General features: G+C 32.3%; 1 protein-coding gene across 1 annotated transcript; it reads right to left on the bottom strand.

The window, feature by feature from the left end:
• Positions 1-1,467: 1,467 nt before the first annotated feature.
• LOC129303901 (stomatal closure-related actin-binding protein 1-like) lies at positions 1,468-10,673 on the bottom strand. Its single transcript, XM_054943480.1, has 14 exons — positions 10,338-10,673; positions 9,691-9,989; position 9,635; positions 9,393-9,521; positions 8,504-8,596; positions 8,134-8,274; positions 6,058-6,126; positions 5,531-5,614; positions 4,518-4,698; positions 3,782-3,898; positions 3,539-3,597; positions 2,924-3,058; positions 2,369-2,518; positions 1,468-1,850 (listed from the first exon to the last, which is right to left on the bottom strand). Exons 2-14 carry the CDS (start codon positions 9,969-9,971, stop codon positions 1,806-1,808), a joined length of 1,485 nt encoding a protein of 494 aa, XP_054799455.1. The 5' UTR covers positions 9,972-9,989; positions 10,338-10,673; the 3' UTR covers positions 1,468-1,805.
• Between the last annotated feature and the right edge of the window lie 9,382 nt (positions 10,674-20,055).

Here is a 20,055-nt window from a genome sequence, read left to right as displayed (position 1 = left end):
AATTTACATTGGTCCAAAATATAAGTAAATTAGTATTTATAAAAAAATTCCCATTTTACTCTTATATTTATTAATATAGATTCTTGTGTTTGTAAATTTATAGCATTTTTCTCCTTCATCATAAATTGAAATTAAGGATAAAAATAATATATATTTTCATAAGAATAAGGATTTTATTAATATGTAAATTATTGTTAAAAAATGATTATATTTTGGATCAAACGAAGTATTCATTAACCATTTTTTCAATTTTACCTTGTTGCAAGTTACCAAGAAAAGGTTTAATTCTAATTTAATTGTTCTATATAGTTTCTCTAATAATGTGTTTTTCTCTTTTCCTCCAAAACTTCATTCCCTTGAAAGAGAATGCAACATATTTGGAAAAAAATATTATTTCTTAAATCCATATTCTTTAATAGGGAAAAAGTTTAAATATTTTTTGATTTTAAGACAGATTTAATAAGTTAACCATTCACTAGTGATTCCTATGAAGTTGAAAATGACTTATTATAAACATTAAAGTAAGTGTTAAACATATATTCTTAAGTCGTAAATTGTAAAGATAAGGTTTCTTTATATTAAAAAAAGAAAAAAAAGGAGGAGGGAGGAAGGAAAAGAAAGGTCTCTATACTTATGGATTAAATGTGAGAGCAACGGTTTTAAATTTGGTAAACTCGAGTATCAAATTGTTTTGTAGTATCAAATTTTTGCAACTATGAATCAAACGTCCTAATTTTTTTTAAAAAAAAATTAAAGGGATAATATTAAAATTAATTTCTTAAAAAGATATTGGACACATTTAGCACTTATTTAAAAATTAATTTCACTTGTCAATTTATTAATTCTTACTTGTCAGGATTCTTTTAAGAAATTAAATTTATTCCGAAATGCTTAATTGATATTTTCTCAAAATTTTAAGTGTTTCAAACTATCATCCCATTTTAAATCTTGTTATTCTCAAACAATTATAAAAATTAAAAATCTACTATAACTAATATTAAAACCTAATATAACTATGGAAAACGACTTGAGAATCACTAGATTTAAAAATAAAATAAAAAAAAGATTTCCTCAATTCTCATGAAAAATCCTGTAAACATGATAAAAATTTATGTAGCATTTTTAAACTGTTTTATTTATAGAAGTTTGTGCGTTAGATATGGTTTCGAGGTAAAATTATTAAAACAAAATACATAACTATTATACATAAACATACTATGATATATTTTAGTCTATAAAAATTAATAAGCTAATACTTGTACTAGAAGATCAGAACTATATAGTTACGTATATAAAGTTATTCTCATCCTTTATTTTTTTATTTTCAAATATATTATATCAAACTACTACATTTATTACTGCCATATTTTATTATTAATTGCCAACAATAAATGTTCCTAATTAATTACTTAATCATTTTTGCCTGGTCTGTCCTGAGATGATCATCATGTGAATAATTATGAGAAATTATCAACAAATCAAAAAGCAATCAATTAGCATTGCAAACACAAGATGTAGTTACCACCAATTCTACAATATTAAGAAGCTCTGGAATTTTCTCAACCATCACTCACAAAGGCAAGCAAAAAAAAATGCCTTGGTGTTGAAGTAAAAATTAACCCCCAAAAAAAGAAACCAAAAGAAAACTATATGAAGGGATTCAAAACCACAAAAGGCATGAATCCACACCACGAAACAATTACAAGCCATGTTCTTCTCTCACAGTCATACATCTTCACACTTATAATACAAGAACTCTAATTACATTTTCACAAATTTAGACATATTTAAGGAGGCCCTTCATTTCATGTCCCTAATGGAGCTCTGTCATCTGGTCCAGCAAGCAAGATCTGCATTTTTATGCATTCCAAACTCAGCAATGGCAATCAAAAGAGATAATGCTGCAAAAATTTAGTCTATCGTTATTGTCATTTTGCCGAAATCAGTTCGTGCCTCTCCGGGATTTTAGATTCTGTACAGTTCTAGGAGTTTCAGTCTTGTTCTGTTCAAGATTTCAGCCATGAAATGGAAAGCAAAGATCTTGAGACATGATGAGACTGAAATCTCTTGATACATACAGAGTTCAAACCTCCATTACAGAGTCCTTACTTATCATGAAAACTAGGTTTCACTCATTCCTTACCTTCAACAGTTTCAGTCCTCTCTAGCCATTGCCATCTTAATTCTCAGAATATTATGAAATTGTTCCATGTATAAGACTTTAATGGCAATTCACTCATTGATCGAAGCAAACTGATATTGGGCAAAGCCAGAGGTAAAATGCAATTAACTCATTGATGAAAGATCAGATTCTAACAATTTTGAGTTTCAACATAAGAAGCAGTTTAGAAAGGTCAGAACCACGTACATTACAGTCAAATGCAAACCTCCTTGCAAGCATGATAGCTGCATTCCTTTCTCGCTCCGATTCAAACGCTAACACAAATGATTGCCCTGGCTTTGCTTGCCAGAATAGCGCCTGCGCCGCAGCATTTCCACCTCCTCGAACTCCACAGAGCTATTAAGAAAGAACAAAGCTTGTTGGTTGGCCATATTCAAGTTCATAAGGGACACGATAGTCGATAGGACTGATTAAAAAAACCCAAAAAGTCAACTCTGCTGCAAGGTCGGGTCTCTAGGCTAGGTTGAGACACATAAGGATACTCTCACTTTTTTGTGAAAAAAATGACGGTCATTTTGAGCAGATTCTAACCATTTAATAAAACTTAAAACAGTCTAACTTTATTAAAAATAATTCTTTATATTCAGCAAAAGAAGAAATATACACGGATCATATCAACTAAACGGCACTTGAAATAAGTCACTTGCTAGCCTTAAATGAAGAAAGTCTGAATTTGATTGGGCCAGCCCTAATTGACAGGTCTTAATCTATAACTAGAATGGCATGCAAAACTTGGCATACCTGCATTGAAGATGAATAGTATTCTTTCGCAATTGTTGACTTTCCTTTACAGAGCTTCATCCTCATCTTTCCAACATGAAGTAAATGAATAGATTCAGTTGAATGATGCGAACCATTCATCTGACTTACAACCACCTGCAATGTACAGAGTGTTGCGTACAATTATGATATTATTGTCACAAGTCCAATCATTTATAACTTTTTAGCTTAAACTATTATATCCAATTGCAGAGTAGGAAAAACATGAATACATTTTACTAAGAAAAAATACTTCATATTGAACTTTCAATTATTAAGCCAAACAATATCCTCTTGAACAACGAGGCTGTATTCCAAAACTGGTTGATCTAAAGCTAAAGCATGGTGAAATTCTCAAACTCTAGACTAATTGGCCAATCAAATTTGCAGTCACGAAAGCTTAAAGCTTTTAAGCAAGGGTGCAAGAGTAGTTTTTACAACTCTAGCCCATTAAAACTACATGATATGCATAACAGTAGCAAATAATAGGTACATATAATAATTCAGGACCAATACCTCAGCAACATCTTTATATTGAAAGCTCATATAGGAATTAGCTAATTACAGGAAGGAAAGTCAAGGATCAAAGTGACATACATTGAATTCAGTGTCATGTTTTCGCACAAGTGCCTCTACATAGTTTCCCAGACCAGCAGCTGCACAAGAATGTTAGACCAATGTTTTAACATCAACTTGATTGAATAAAGAAACGCGTATCTCTTAAAATTGTGCAAAACAAATAAGGTAGAAGTTATAAATTAAAGAAAACACATAGAAATCATGCCTATTGATGAATACTAGATCAAAGTGTTTGGTGGAGATTCAGGGCTAGCACCAAACCTGGATCTATCAGACCAGTGGTTGACAAGATGATGTGCTGGCCTTCTGAAATAATATCAACTTCCAATTTACGTCCAATGTCAAAAGGTTCAGGGGCATACACTGGTTTGGTAGCTCCTGAAAAAGAGAAAGGCATATTACATTGTACTAACACCATGCAACCTTAGAATTGGAACAATGCACAGCTAACAAAATAAACCCCACCAATAGATAAGAATAGTTAATTCAATATGTTAAATAGTCCTTAAAGAAAAGTCATGCGATTATTTTGGAAACAATTGGCTGTATGTACACAGGAAGTCAATATGAACATTGATCTAAAATAGAAACAAAATAAAAAAAGAGGTTTTTGTCAGACTTTCAGTTTGAACAAATTTCAGAGGACTTGGACACTAAAGACCAACGGGCATGGAGATAATTATCAATAGGTTTAAGATTAGCTTTTAGAGAAAAGTTGTTGAGAGCTTTAATAATGGGAGAGAGCACGCAATGTTAATATGAATACTAATAACTAATTAATGACTGCTTTAATTTGCTATAACACAAAAAGGACAAACGTATGATGACCAAATATGCTACTCTTTTCACATTCCTTCGGGAGTGACTGTAAAAACACCACCACCGGAATGTTATGAGACTGCTGTGATCAAATCTATGGCTAGCTGAAACTGAACATAAAAACAACACCACTGGAATATTATATCTTGAAATTTTGCAAAATTATTGGCAGCAGTACCTGAAATGAGTTCCTTTTTGGCACCTTCAGATGCTACACGATACCACTGAATTGAACATTTTGAAAGTTCAGGAGCATGGTCAGAACATGGTTGAATTTGCAGATATGAACCTAATGTTTCAGTCCCTTCTAGTTCGTACAAATGAGGAACATTTTCCTCAGCCCTTTTTGCCCTTGCTAGCTGGAAAGTAAAATTACTCTTCAGTTTAACAAAAAGGACCACTCACTTCAAACAAAATTATAGAACAGTGAAGCTCGATTACAGTATCGTTCTTAAACAAGTCATAGATCCCCAAAGGTTATCATTCTATAATTTCAGTTTCCTTCTTTTAGATGTCTTTCTTTCTTTCTTTCTTTTTTTTTTTTTGAGGGAGAGCAATCCAAGACCATATTTTCAGTATTGCTGATTAGATTTGAGTATTTTACAGAATCAATTAGCAGGATACTGCCTACTAGTATATACAGTATACTGTCACATAACCGTAGATAATATTAGTTACTAGATAAACAAGAAGGCATTAAGCAAATCAAGGAAATTACTGAAAGATAAATAGTAGCAAAAATGGCCCACTATTAGTGCGAAATCTACAACAACAACAACAAGCCTTTATCCCACTAGGTGGGGTCGGCTACATGAATTGCAAGACGCCATTGTGCTCTATCATATATAACAAAATATTTCATTCCCAAAGTGATCAAAATAGAATCCATTTAAAATCTCTTCCTGTGTGATAAAGATTGGTTTCTCAACAACCCAACCAAAAACCAAATTAAAGTTAGCCAGTTCAAAAGAATGAAAACATAGAAATTGAAATGTCCAAAAACATATTTATACTGAAGACAGATTATAGTTGAACAGAATACTAGTATAGAAATCAAGCACCATCTCAACAATAATGACCTGCAACCTTTTTAATCTATAAGATTCATCATTTGCATGAGTATTTTATAGAGGTCAAGGATGCTGTTCATATCTATGAGCACTTCAAGATGGTGTATGATGGCAGGAGTACCTCTTTTTGAAGTCGAAGATAATGCCTAGACTTCTCAGCAAGTTGAGCCCTCAATGCCCGAAGCTCAAGTTCCATATCCATAACCTTATATATCAACAATCAATACATTCAGCTTCTAAAAATAATTTTCTAGTGCTGACATTAAATATTTGTGTCAAGAACAACATTTACCCCAAAAGCTTAAGCTGTTAGGACTTAGGATAAGGCAAGGAATATTTTTTTATTCCACATCCCTTAACATGCCCTCTCATATTAAAGCTCATTGAGCCTAAAGCATGGGTAATGAACCAAATAGGTAAAGTATTTTCCCAGAAACTCAACCTGATACCTGACCTCGTCTTCTTAAAAAAACATATCTAAGAGACCTTAGACCAAGTAACATACCCAAATAAGCTACCAATAAGTATGGAAGGGAATTATGGATTGTTAGGGGGGGAAACTAGGTTGTGACTTGTGACAAGATAATTTAAGGAATAACACAATTATATTCATGTGAGACAAAATAGAAACAGCTAATTGACACATACCCTGCTTGGCTGATGAAGCATTTTGATTCTTCGAGCCTCTTGAACCTCCTTCATTAATTGCTCCAGGTCCTAAAATTTCCAACAGAGACAGAAAATGAAAAATATATAGTTGATATAGATCTGTTGTATTCACGGCTTAAATGGTTTTCCTGGCAACCACTCTTTTGATAAATAATATATCAAACAATACCAAGGGAAACATATCCTTAAATAGAGAGAATGTACAAAATTATTGCCTAAAAAGACATCATATATGACCAGATACTCAGAAAAGTTATGTCTAGATTTGTAAGTCTCAGGAGTAAAGATTCCTTAGAACAGGTCTGATTAAGAATTACAAAAAAGATTCTCTTCAAACCTGATTTGAAATGTCCATCTATTCCCTTCCAAGCAAAAAAGGGGTTTGAACTTTAAAGTTTAAGCTCCCCAACCTCTCTGGATTTTACACCAGCAACAGGAAACTAAGTTTAAAAAGTTCAAGATGCCCATTAATCTAAGAGAGAACACAGGTGTTACAGTGGTATTGCTAATCTGGTAACTCACCAGCCTTTCATCTCATTCATTACAAGTGATTCTGATACAGCCATCCCTTCTTTTATACAGCTAGAATGGCTAGTTCTGCTGCATCAGTTATGTGTCTCTAATGATCACAACCCTTTTCTAACTCTCCTACATAATTCTGTAATTCCCACCCCCCAACTTTTAATGGTTACTTGTACAATGTTTTGCCACATGACAACCAACAAACAAATAGACAGTCAGCAATAGAACAGGAAAGTACAAGCATATGCCTTAAAGATCAAATCATCTCAGAATGTTGCACTCATTTTGCTTTTGAAGTAGATTGTAATATTCCAAATACCTCACTATATTATTTTCACAACTGTTTAGCCTTGTGTAATTAGATTGCTATTACTTCAATCAGCTGCACCTCTTTGTTCCAGGGGCATATTAATAGTCTTAACATTGCAAGATCACAGACAGCATTATCGGGTCTCAGTTAGATGTCTAAGTGTCGGTGAAATTTTCCAAAAGGGGATCAAGCTTTTATTAGCCCTTACTATCCCGGGAAGGAAAAAGAGATTAATCGTCTTTCCATTTTTTATGCTAACACTAAGTAATCCTTATAGTACAAGTTGGAATCAGTGTTATGAGTCATTCTGAAAATTGCTTCATCTAGTAAGCGTGATGCAATCAATGTGCCAGAGTAAAGTCTCTGTCATTTCTCCAATCTCTTTGGGACAGGACAGGAAACAGTAAAAGGGACAGATACTCATAAATTATGGGGTTCTTCAAGACAAAAAACAAGCTTATGCCCCTGGTGCAACAACTTTATACAAAGATTTCAACGGTAAAATCTCATACATTGCAGAATGCATTACAGTCCAAAGCTGCTGTCACTACATTTTAATTACAAAGAAGTTGTAGGAGGCTAGGAGCTGGAACTTCCTAGTCATTCAGACTTTCACATTTAGATCTCAAGATCCAATACACTCAAAAGAAACCAAATACCTTATCTAATGACTAAAATGATATGGTCAGACAAAACAAGAATCCAGCTGACAAAGAAATGAGAAGCCCAGTACTCACCAACAATAATGCCTACCAGCAACCTAATTTTAACTGCTTTAGAAAGTACATCCTACCAACTAAGTGCTTCTGTCACAACATTGAAGAGGAAGCAATAACAGTGAAGAAGGGACAACTAAGAAAGAGGAGAGCAAGGCAATAATAGCATATTGGATATGTTATGCTCAAACTTTAAAAAGGCATGAAAGAAAACGGCAAATGTTATCAAATTGGAGGGAAAAAAGAAAACTTCTTAAGCATATTTGCTTACCCTTTCCTTTTCTTAGTTCGAAATAGATGAGGATTAAATCAAAGAATTCATGAAAGCCACTGAATTCAAATATCCACCTTTGGACAAACTAAGTATAGCTAGACAAATTCAAACATGTACCTAGTTTAAGGTTTGATCCTGATTTCATGCATTAGTTAGACTATTAAGAAAAAGCATTGGTACAGAATACATAATCAAGAAAATCGGGTTCAACAAGACAAGCAAATAGCACAAACCTGCTTCCCAATAGCTCGATTCATTCTCTCATGTTCCTGAAGAGCCTCTTCAACTCTCTGAACTGCTGCTCTAGCATTCTCAATTTCAGAACGAGCAAACGCTCTTTCCTCATCTACAAGTTTCCTAGCGTCTTCAGAAGCCTATAATCAAATCCAAGATTTCAACAATGGACAAAGAAATTTCTTATGTAGGGTATAGAAAAAGGACAACCCTGCTTACAATTAAAAAGGGTAAAAGATATAAGCTCCTAGGTGTGGTCTAGTGGTGAGGGATGTGAGTATTTTAGCAAGAGATCTTAGGTTCAAACATCTACTCAATTATCACCCAAGAAAATATAGATTTCCCACTACTCCATGAAGCTTGAATCACCTGTTTAAGAAAGCTTGCCAGCTTCTTCACCTCTGCCTTCTCTTGTATCAATTCCCCTTCCCTTTGACTTAGTTGAACTGCTAGAGCTTCAACCTAAAGAAGACATGTAATGTGTTACAAAACCACTTCTTAAAAGAGAGTTTAAGTAGCCTATTGAACTTGTGGCTTGATGATGAAAGTGTTTTACTTTCACTAATCAAATCAAGAGCTTGAATCGGCAGTCTCAGATACACGCAGAAAAGATGGTGTAAGTGCAACTAACTGGTGCTAGAACAACCTTCAGAGTCTGATAAAATGAGAAAGCTTTACACAGGCTTGCACGCAAGCACACATTTCTTGAAAGAAAAAATCAAAGGCATTATGATGTCAAAGCTTTTCAATCATGACTGATATTAGTCAATGGAAGTACTTCAGACACACACACACACACACTACATCTTTCTTGAAATGAAAAAAAAAAAAAAAGGGAAGATATCATGATATTAGAGCTTTTCAACCATGACTGACGTGTGTCAATGAAACTGCTTCAGACACGGCAAAAGCAGAATATTCTAACAACATCCAGAAATCACTCAATTAAAATATGAATATTATGCAGAAATTGACATTGGCATCTCCTGAACATACTACACCAAGGCAATTTCATTGACAGGCCAAGAACATAAATAATTAACTCCAGATTAAAAGCTATATTTCTTCATGCTAACTGGAACGAGGGGTCAAGAAAAACTTTAAAGTGAAGCCAACCTAGCCATTGAGGAACTCCAAAAAAAAGAAAGTGAAGTCATGGAAAGTCGTGGTAATAGTGAAATACATGTAATAAGATGTTTGTCGTGAACAAAGACAACAAAAAAGTAATACAGTACCCAAAAAAAAAATTGAAACTAACCATAGCAATAGCATCCTCCACTTCCTCCTTGTTTCTGCCTGCCACACGCCCTTTTAGGGATTCAAGCAACTCTCTTAGCTTCTTCAAAAGAACATGTTTTTCCAATGATGCTGCTTCTCTAAGTCTAGCCTGTCATTTTTCCAGAATATAACATAATTAAATAATATGAGAATGTAAATTTCTCAGCAAACTATTACAACTAATAACTTCAATTGAAAATTACGCATACCTATTGAAAAAACCCTGACAACTACGTTGAAATTAATAAAGAACTGCAATTAAATAGAAAGTATGGAACCTCTTCAGAAACTTAGCAGCAGCAGCTAAACCCTTCTCAAATTTACTAGCAAGATCGCGAACTGAGAGACGTTTCTGCTGTTCCAATAGTAGTGCAGTCTCCCGTGCAACAGCTTCTTTCATAGATAGCACTTTTGGGTCATCCTTTGTCTCTATGATCTGATTGTTAGCTCCAATTTTGTAATTAGGAAACCTATTAGAAGCGAATATCACATCTGCCGATACCACAGGCACTGCCTCCTTTTGCATGGTGTCACCAAAATCACGGGACACCCTCGTCATTGTTCCAAGATATTCACTCTATGGCCATCACAAAATACAAACTTTAGCTAATGCAGTACAATTTAGCAGGTTAAAGTTCAGAGAATCTAAGTTTAAAGAATTTGAAAATATATTAAAAGAAGAGAAACATTCAGTTTAAGAAACATAGCCAAAATCAGAAACTTCTAAAGATATCACACTACTCATTAAGCTTGTCGAAGTCAAGGCTAATGGAAGAAGAAACAGCTAAACCCCATTTCTCCTTGTTTCCCTTACTTATCGATTGTTTTAACTTTACTTTTCCTGTGTTTTTAAGCTGAAATAATCAAGCAAAAGCCACCCCAGATTAAAAAAAAAACTTCAAAAAAAAAGGAAAATAGGAATTACAGATCATGAGAAGATAATATAGTAGGCTCAGTTAGACTTGAGATTGTTGGATCAGAGGCAAAGGGCCAGCTCCACTTGGTGATAATCCTACGACAGAACAATGCTTTAAGAGAGAGAGAAAGGGTTGGAGGAGAGAATAAGGAAAGAAAGATGGAAACTATGCTTTTTGAAAAGAGAAAAGTGAAGAGAAGAGAAAGCGGAATAAGAGGACGGCGCCGTCCGAGGCCGTTAGTTTTTGTGCGGAAGCCTTTGGCGTTTTTGGTTGTTCCGATTGAAGGGGACACACTGACGGACAGCTTCAACTGATTTTGCGATTCTGTAATGCGTTGTGTTGTGTTGTTGTGATGCCTTGTGCTTTAAACTAAGAACTCTTCAAGCGGGTCCGACCGGTCAATCTACTGCATTGGTAATATACTTATGATTATTAAATTTATAACAAACTCCATCTTAGTCGACTCTTTTCCTTTTAATATTACATAATATGTAATATCATCTCCAATGTAATAAAAATTTCAGTAAAAATAAATTATTAATCATTCATAAAAATAATTATTTACTTGAACGTTGCACAAGAATATCATAAATGTTTTAAACAAAAATTGAGAAAATATCCAAAATAATCATCAATATTGTGTATGTGTTATCCATTTATATAATAATTTTTTTAGTAAGTTGCATTGTTCACAATTTATGAACAATGCATGTCATTTCTCACACTTTAAGCAATGCAAGTAAAATGTATTTAGTTTTCATAAAAAAAGAAAATATGTATTTAGTTATCACTTATTATTCTTTTAAATTTTCTTCTATTTTTATAAAATTATAACTCAACTCAGGTTGACCATAATTGTCTTGATATCAAGATGTCCAATGATCCACTTTTAAGGGTGTAGGAATCTCACATATCAGGACTTAACATAGTTCTTTTATACATTTCATGGCTTGTCTGTGCCTTGTTATTCAAAAAAAAAATTATAACTTAATTGTTTATGCTATCATGACTATATAATAAATTATTACTTGGAATAAAATATGAACGTTATCCCAAATTATAACTTTTAGATTTTTAACTTATATTTTTCAAAATTATTATCTTCCTTTTGTGGTTATTATTTATACTTGATGAAGCTCGCCAGTGCACATATTCACTTGTTGTAATGAAAAGATATTTTAGAGTATTCTAAATATTGAATCTATGAAAGTTAATTTTAGAGAAAATTAATTAGCATGCTTTTATATTTTGTTCAATTGTAAATTTTGTTCTTATATTTTTTTATTTTAATCGAGTTCTTCTAGTTTCATTTATTAAATTTGTTAATCTATAAAAATTAAAATGCTTAAATTTTTTTAAAAAAATAAAATTAAGAACTTTTATATTTTTGTTGAGAGATTATCTAACTTTGAAGTATAATTTAGCCTTGTCAATGTTTGTGTAATAATTTTTAAATTTATGATTAATTTTTAATGAAACCACTCTTGTTATATTATATAGATTTGATAAAAAAATTATAAAAAATGTAACTAATAATTCTAAACAATAAAATTAATAATTTATTTTTATAATATTGTTTATAAAATATTTAACTCTTATTGATATAAAGTATATATCACTATCTAAAAAAATTTTCTTTAGCTTGGCTATTTGAGTTGATCATGTTAGCTTGACCGAATCAGATCCTCTATTGCCAAGCCAGTCAACGATTATGAAGATGTTTTGGTTAGACTTTGATTCTATTAAATACCACCAAAAACGAAAAGGAATGTGAAGTAGAAGACAAGGCATTTAGATATGCCTATAAACAAAAGAGTTAGTAGTTGTTATGACATCAATTAGATTGACATTTATTTTAGGTTGGGGCCGGAGATAGAATTATTACATTGTGATGATCATTATTACGACTTAATTTTTTTTTTTTGGTTAGCATTGTTTTTTTTGGCTTGAATAACATTCTGTTTAAACTTTAGAGCCTTTTAAAAAGCTGATCCTAATAGTAGCCTATGGACTAGGCCTATGTGCTAATAGTAATGTTTGGTTTAAGCTGGTAAAAACAAATAAAAAGGTAATGTCTGGTTTAAAACAAATTTAAAAAAAAATACAATTTTTTGAATATAAACTGATTCTTATATTTTTGTTATTAAAAAGGTTACATGTGAAATGGCTCTCACATCTATATTTTTATAGTATGAAAATTTTGGCCAACCCTCCCGATTAGACAAATAAACTATATAAAATGATTTATTTATAATTGATTTTATTCTTGATTATAATTTTAATCATTAACTTTTAAATAAGTATCTCAATTAGTTCAATTAATGGTTTGGTTATTAATACCTTACTCATATCCTTCTTGAACTCATCCCATGAGCTCATCTAGTCAAATAACTCAATGTGTCTTAATTAAAATAAATTTAATAAAAAAATTTAATTCTTAAATGCCAAACATCAATTTTATGATAATTAATGAAGATGATAATATATAAATTGATCTTTAATGACATCACGAATATAAGTTATATCTAATAAAGATGTTAAGCACTGCCTAAAAATTTTAACAACATAAAAAATGTAGCAATATAATAAATAATGTAAAATATCTCTCTCTCTAAACTTTTGCAACAATTTTTGTAATGACCTTTAATTTAAAATTAGATTAAATTAATTTTTTTCTATCATTTAATGTTTTATTTAAATTAGTTTTATCATAAGCATTAAGTGGAAGGTAGTGATTAACAGAAACTTATGTTAGTAATTTTTTTAAGATCCAAATTTTGAATTTTATATAAAAAAATAGAAAAGAAGATAGTTTAATTTTATTTTTATTAATTGTGTCTTTCTTATAATTTTTTTTTGAACTTTTTTTATAATTTTCTCACATGCTTTTATTATTCCAATGCAGAAGCCAAGTGTTGTTGCTTAGGGAATTAATAGATTTTTTGGGCAAAATCGATTTTTTGGTTTATTTGGTATTGGATAATGGAAAATTTATTTTTAACTCAAAAAATCGATTAAAATTCGTATGCGTGCTATACTGCTCAAGTTGGGTATTATATATCAGCTATTTGTTACGTCTCCTAATTGTATGACTATTTCACATGAACTTTTGCCCTTATTTTGGAAGATACAATTACATAATTTATTTAATCTCCCTTAATCTCTTTAATTTTCTCCCTTTTTAAAAAAATCATGACTTGGTGCTATATTTTTAAATTTTAAATTTTATTTCCTCAAATAATTATCTGAAAATTTTCAATTACTATGAAATAATCTTATCAAACTCAAATCAATATTAATTGATATTTATTAGCTTCAATTTATTCAATAAATTAATTTCTAGCATCATTTAAATTTTAAAACCAAAATTGAACGTCACACCGAAAATGCACTACACCAACATTGACTCAAACACTTCTCTATTTTCCCCTAACTTGATTATGCTCTTTATCTTAATAAATCATTTTTGCCATACTTTCTTAATTTTCGAATAAAACTCCTTCTCATGTTCTATCTCATCTACAACTTCCATTCCCTGATTAGACAATCTCATTAACATTCCAACAAACTTTCTATTTATTTCTAATCAAACACTTATTATACGTATCGATGACTTTACGGGCTTAATCACTTTAATTAATTATGCACAAGGCGCATGGTGGATTTTTGTGTAACTAACATCCAATATCTTATCAAACCCAATGTTATCATTCTTAACCTTCAAATTTTCATTATTCTTCACATACTTTACCACTTTTACAATGGCTCTTGTATTATTTCTCTTTCTTCTTAAATCATTCTAACATAGCCATTTCTCTCTTCCTCGTTCAAAATTTTCCTTGCTTCTTTAGTAACTTTGTTTGCATCTTGTATCCTCTTGAACATCACTTTTCCTTTCTTGTTTAATCAACAATCTTACTTAAACTTATGTAAAGCATTAACATTTGTTTTTTTTCCCCTTTCCATGTTTCTTTCCCCTTCATTGTTTTTTCTTCCTAAAATTATACTCCATTTGTTAAAAAAAATGTAAAGTATTTTTAACCAAATCTCATTTCGAATAAATTACTTACATGTCTTCAAATAAATATTATCTTCTTATATTTACTTTTATTTAATATAATATTTTAAAAAATAAATATAAAGTGATTTATTTATTAAGATTATTTTTTAGAAAAACACATTAGTGTTAAATTTGTATATCTCAATTCATATGAACAAGTAAAGTAATGTATGCGTATCTGAAGAATCCATTGATCGCTTGAGAAAGCTCAATTACCTCGAGCGTAAACAGATGCATAACTCACTGGTCCCTAGAGTCTCTAGAGAATGCAGAGATAATGGAGTCTCTAGATGCACAACCTAATGTGTTTAGTGGTTGTCGACTAATCGATTTAAAAGGATCAGATCAGTAACCGCCTTATTAAATAATTAAATAATTATATATTTTATTATCTCTGACTCAGTCAGTTAAGAGATAAGAAATAACTTACGGCTACTGGGTTGTGGGTTGAGCCTCTGTCCATTGGGCTCACTTGTGTAGTTCACCTATCACGATCCACATAAGATCATAAAGATCAATCTACTTGGGCTTATTAATTAATGTTAATTCATAAATAAATATTCCAACAATCTCCCACTTGAATTGCATTAATTAAGCAAGTAGTATAAACAAGCCACAAACAAAATTCAAAAAATAAAACTTCACAAAATCACTAGATCTTATGGAAAAACAAGTGATATGATGTCTCATAATCTGAATAAAATATGAAATTTTATTTCAAACACAGCTTAGTAAGATAACAACATAAATCACTGATTTTTATAAGGAAATAAGTGACATGCATAGCGTACCATAATGAAATTATTGAATCCTACGGAGATACAAATGATATAGACGCATCTAACTGAACTAAACATAACTCACAAAAGAAAACAAAGTCTAAAGAGAAATTATAACACAAAGATTCCTAAACTCCTACTAAACCAAGGCATCAAAGGAATTCACAATACCCATATAAATTACATGATTTTAAAAAACTTCTACGAGTAAACCCTTGGTCAGCGAATCTGCAAGCATCTACGTGCCAAGAATGTGTACCACACGGGTCTAAAACTTAATAATTTTCTCTTTCACAAACATAAGTTTGATATCAAAATGCTTTGTAAAACTAGAATTTCTATGGTTATTAGTATAGTATACTGCAATTTGTTATCACAATAAATTGTTAGAAGATGTGATATTGACTCAACTAGGCACATGCCAGATATCAACTTTCTTAGCCATATAACGTGAAAATGAGCAATATACTTAGCTTCCATAGATGAAATTGCTGTAAGTATCTGTTTCACACTTTTCTAAGAAATAGCTCCTCCAGATAGCATGGAAATGTAGCTGGTCATGGATTTACGATCATCTAATCAAGAGGCAAAATTTGAATCTGAAAAGCTAACAATTTCAAGATCTTCTGATCCCTTAAAGTCATAATCAGAATACCCAACAACCTCAAGAGAATTTGACCTTCTATAAGTTAACATATAATTCTCCGTACCTTAAAGATACCTCATAACTTTCTTAACAGCTTTCCAATGATCCAGACCTGAATCATTTAAGTATCAACCTAACACTCCAATAGCAAAGGCTATATCTGGTCGAGTACACACTTGAACATACATTAGGTTGCCGACAATGGAAGCGTATGGTATCTTTCTCATTTTAGCCCTCTTCTTATCATCCTTGGGACACTATAACTCTGACAATAGCTCACCTTTCTATACAGGAGCAGGTGAAGGAGAACATGAATCCATTCTGAATTTCCTAAGTACCCGCTCAATATAGGTGGTTCGTGATAAACCAAGAATACCAAGAGATCTATCACGATGAATCTGTATCCTAAGAATGAAGGAGGCTTTACCCATGTTCTTCATGTCAAAATGGCGAGATAATAGGTATTTTATCTTATTGAGGAAATTCATTGAATTGTTGGTTAACAAGATATCATCAATATAAAGAACAAGAATGGCAAAATTGTTCCCATCAAATTTCTGATAGATACACTGATTTAAGACATTCTCAACAAAATTGAGTGAGGTGATAACTTTATCAAACTTCAGATACCACTGCTTAGAGGCTTGTTTTAGACCATAGATGGATATCTTCAATCTACATACTAGATGTTCTTTATCAGATTTAACAAAACCATCAGGTTGTGTCATGTAGACTTCTTCATACAAATCACCATTCAAGAACGCAGTCTTGACATCCATCTGGTGAAGATCAAGATCAAATTGTGCAACTAAAGCCATTGCCACTTTAAAAGCATCTTTAGTGGATACTGAAGAGAGGGTCTCTGTGTAATCAATACCTTCTTTCTGGTTGTAGCCCTTAGCTACAAGTCTGACTTTGTACCTATCAATTTCACCTCTAGCTCCTCATTTTGTTTTAAAGATCTACTTGCAACCCACTGATTTAAAACCCTTTAGTAGCTCTACAAGCTCCTATAAGTGAATGCGGTACATAGAGGCAATTTCTTCACTCATAGCCTCCAACCATTCAGAAGAATGCGAGTTAGAAATAACCTCTTGATAAGATATCGGATCTAAAATATCAATAGCATCTGAATCAAATTCCTACAAATACACCATGTAATCATCTGGAATAGCAGATTTGTGAACCTTTTGAGACCATCTTAGTTCAACAACTAGATCCTCATCACCCTCTAAAGGTGGTTCATCTTTAACTTCATCCTAATCTATGGAATTATTTTTGTCAACATGAGGGGTTGCCACGATAGGCATAGGCAAAATATTGCTTTCGTCATGTAAAGTGATATGCCTAAGCACAGAGCTCCCACTGTCTAAGGCATCTTCAAAGAAATAAGCTCGGTCAAATTCAATAACCCTGGTAGTGTGATTTGGACAATAGAATCTGTTCCTACGAGACCCGATGCAATAGCCGATAAAGAAACCATTAATAGTTTCGGCATCAAGCTTCATCTGTTATGGATTGTAAGGTTTTACCTGTACTTTACAACCCTAAACTCGCATATGCTTCAGCGTGGAAGTCTTTCTAAAATACAACTCGTATGGAGTCTTTGAAACTGACTTGCTAGAAACTTCATTCAAAATATAAACAGTAATTTTAAGCACATCACCCTACAAGAATTCTGGCAATGAAGAGTGACTGATCATGTTTCCAACCATATCTATGAGAGTATGATTTTTCCTTTCTGCAACCCTATTTTGCTGTGGGGTGCTAGGCATAGTATACTAAGCTTCAATGCCATGCTCTTAAAGATACAAAGCAAATGGTCCAAGGTTCCTGCTAGTCTCAGTATATCTCCCATAAAATTCTCCTCCTTTATAAGATCTCACACATTTGATCAACATGCCAGGTTTCAATTCAACTGCTGCGTTAAATGCACTAAGAGACTTGCCCTTTTCACGCAAAAGTTCAATTCATCCATGACAAGAGTAATCATTTGTGAAGATAATGAAATATCTGAAACCACCCATAGTTGGAGGTGTGATAGGTCCCTAGATGTCAGTATAGATTAGGTCTAAAGTATTTTCAGACCTTTTTAGCCCTTTGAGTCTAGCTCTAGCAGGAAATTTTCCCTTTATGCAATCAACACAAGTCTCAAAATTTGAGAAATCAAGATCTTGTAAGACACCTTGCTTGGCCATGCATTCCAATCTCTCTCTAGAGATATGACCTAAATGACGATGCCATAACATGGAAGAATTATCATTGAGCCTTTGACGTTTATGCCTAATGGCAGCATTGATATGGAGATTAGGAAGTTCAAGTGACCAATCATTCAATCAATATAAACTATATATCAAGGAAGCACAACCAACATTAATGGAATCAAAACAAATATCAATTTTCCCATTTTCTTAGAAGAATGAATAGCCATAAATATCCAATGCAGAAGTTGAAATTAAATTCCTCTTTGTAGAAGGTACATACATAACATTGTTCAAATTTAAAACATGACCAGACTTTAAATATAAAGAAATACTTCCAATGCATTCAACTGATGCCTTGCTCCTTGCTATGCCAAAGATCGACCTCTATGCCTCACTTAGAATCTTTTGGTTTCTTAACTCTTGTAGAGAATTCACAACATGTACAGTGGCACTAAAATCCAGCCACCATGAGTCAAAGGAAGTTTTAATGGTGTTAGATTCAAAACAAACTAGAGCTAGAGGGACAATTGGAAGAATTATACCTTCACTTTCTTGTTTGTTCTTCAATTTGAAGCAATTAGCTTTAATGTGATCTGATTTCTTGCAATAATTGCATAACGCCTTAAAGGATTTCTTCCTTGACTTCTTACTCTTATCACCATCCTTCATACAAGTTGGATTATTAGGTTTTGGGGCCTCATGCTTCTTCCCTTTTTTCTTATACGATCCTCCAAATTTACTGCTAGAGCCATGAGAAACATAGTTTACTAAGTAAGAGAAATTTTTTTTTTATAGCTTCCTCTTCTTGAGTAACTATTGATATCATCTGGTCAATAGACCATTCAACTTTTTGTGAGTTGCATGAAATCCTCAAGAATGCGTACTCCGGTGGCAATGATTGAAGAACACTGTAACTAAGGTACTTTTACCCAAGTCAATTCCATATCATTTAAGCTTGTTATAGCAATGAACAAGCTTTAGAATGTGTTCCCTGACACCAGAAACTCTGTCATATTGAGTATTGTCAAGAAGTGATAAATAGTAGTTCTTTTGAGTCTTGCCAAGCTTCTTGTATTTGTTACCAATAGCCTTCAAGTATTCCACTGTAGTATCTTTTTTAGGAATGTTGTCCCTAATTTCCTTTTCAATTGTATACTTGATGAACGCTAGATAGATTCGGTTGGACTCACTCCATTATTTATGGAAGACCATTTCAGAAATACTAGACTTTGAAGAGAGATCCGCAGGCTTGGGTTCTCTAAGAGCTAAATCTTTCTCAAAAATGGTCAGATACATATTCAGGGACTCTTTCCACTCATTATAGTTAGTCTCATTGAGAGCCTTTACAAAAGATAATTACGTAAAAGCAGAAACTGAAATCGCAAAACAAAAAATGAGAAATATTAATTATGCGTGCACAACATAATTATAAAAATAAAATTCCCCAACAAGCAATTATCAATTATGTAACTATAATCATGCACCAAGAAGGCTCACATATCATAAAGATTTAGTTTATACAAAAGTCCATGCAAAATAATGCATTAAACATTTCCATACCTATAGGGTACAACAAATATCTAACATATCAAAGGAGTGCTATTAGTCTATCCTCAAAACCAACTATCAAAATCACATTAATAATGTCACACCTATAGGATATGTCCATTATCAATGTTACAAGATCCTAAATATTATCAATAACTCACAAAGTCACAAGTTTTATGACCTTAGGATAAAACAAAATAATTTCAAAAGTCCTTGAGGTCTTTTAGGAATTAGGGAACAAATATAGGACTTATTGAAAGGTGTCTAGGGGTAAATAGGTAATTCTGAAAGAGATTTAGGTCAAAATTATAATTCTAAAAGTTAAGGGACCAAATATAATTTCAAGAAATTTATTAGGGTTATAGCAAAAATTCAAGAAATTATGGCCCAGGAGGTAATTTAAATTGAGGCTGAAAACATAATTAACTGAAAAAAAAATATTTGTCGCATTGTATTGGGCCCATACGATTTGGGTCCAATACTAGTTTG

This window comes from Prosopis cineraria, unplaced genomic scaffold (assembly GCF_029017545.1).
Source record: "Prosopis cineraria cultivar Desert tree isolate PC_DT_omini unplaced genomic scaffold, ASM2901754v1 PC2, whole genome shotgun sequence".
In the NCBI taxonomy this organism is placed as follows: domain Eukaryota; kingdom Viridiplantae; phylum Streptophyta; class Magnoliopsida; order Fabales; family Fabaceae; genus Prosopis; species Prosopis cineraria.
The sequence above is the reverse complement of the archived record's forward strand: the minus strand, read 5'-3'. Positions and strand labels throughout refer to the sequence as shown.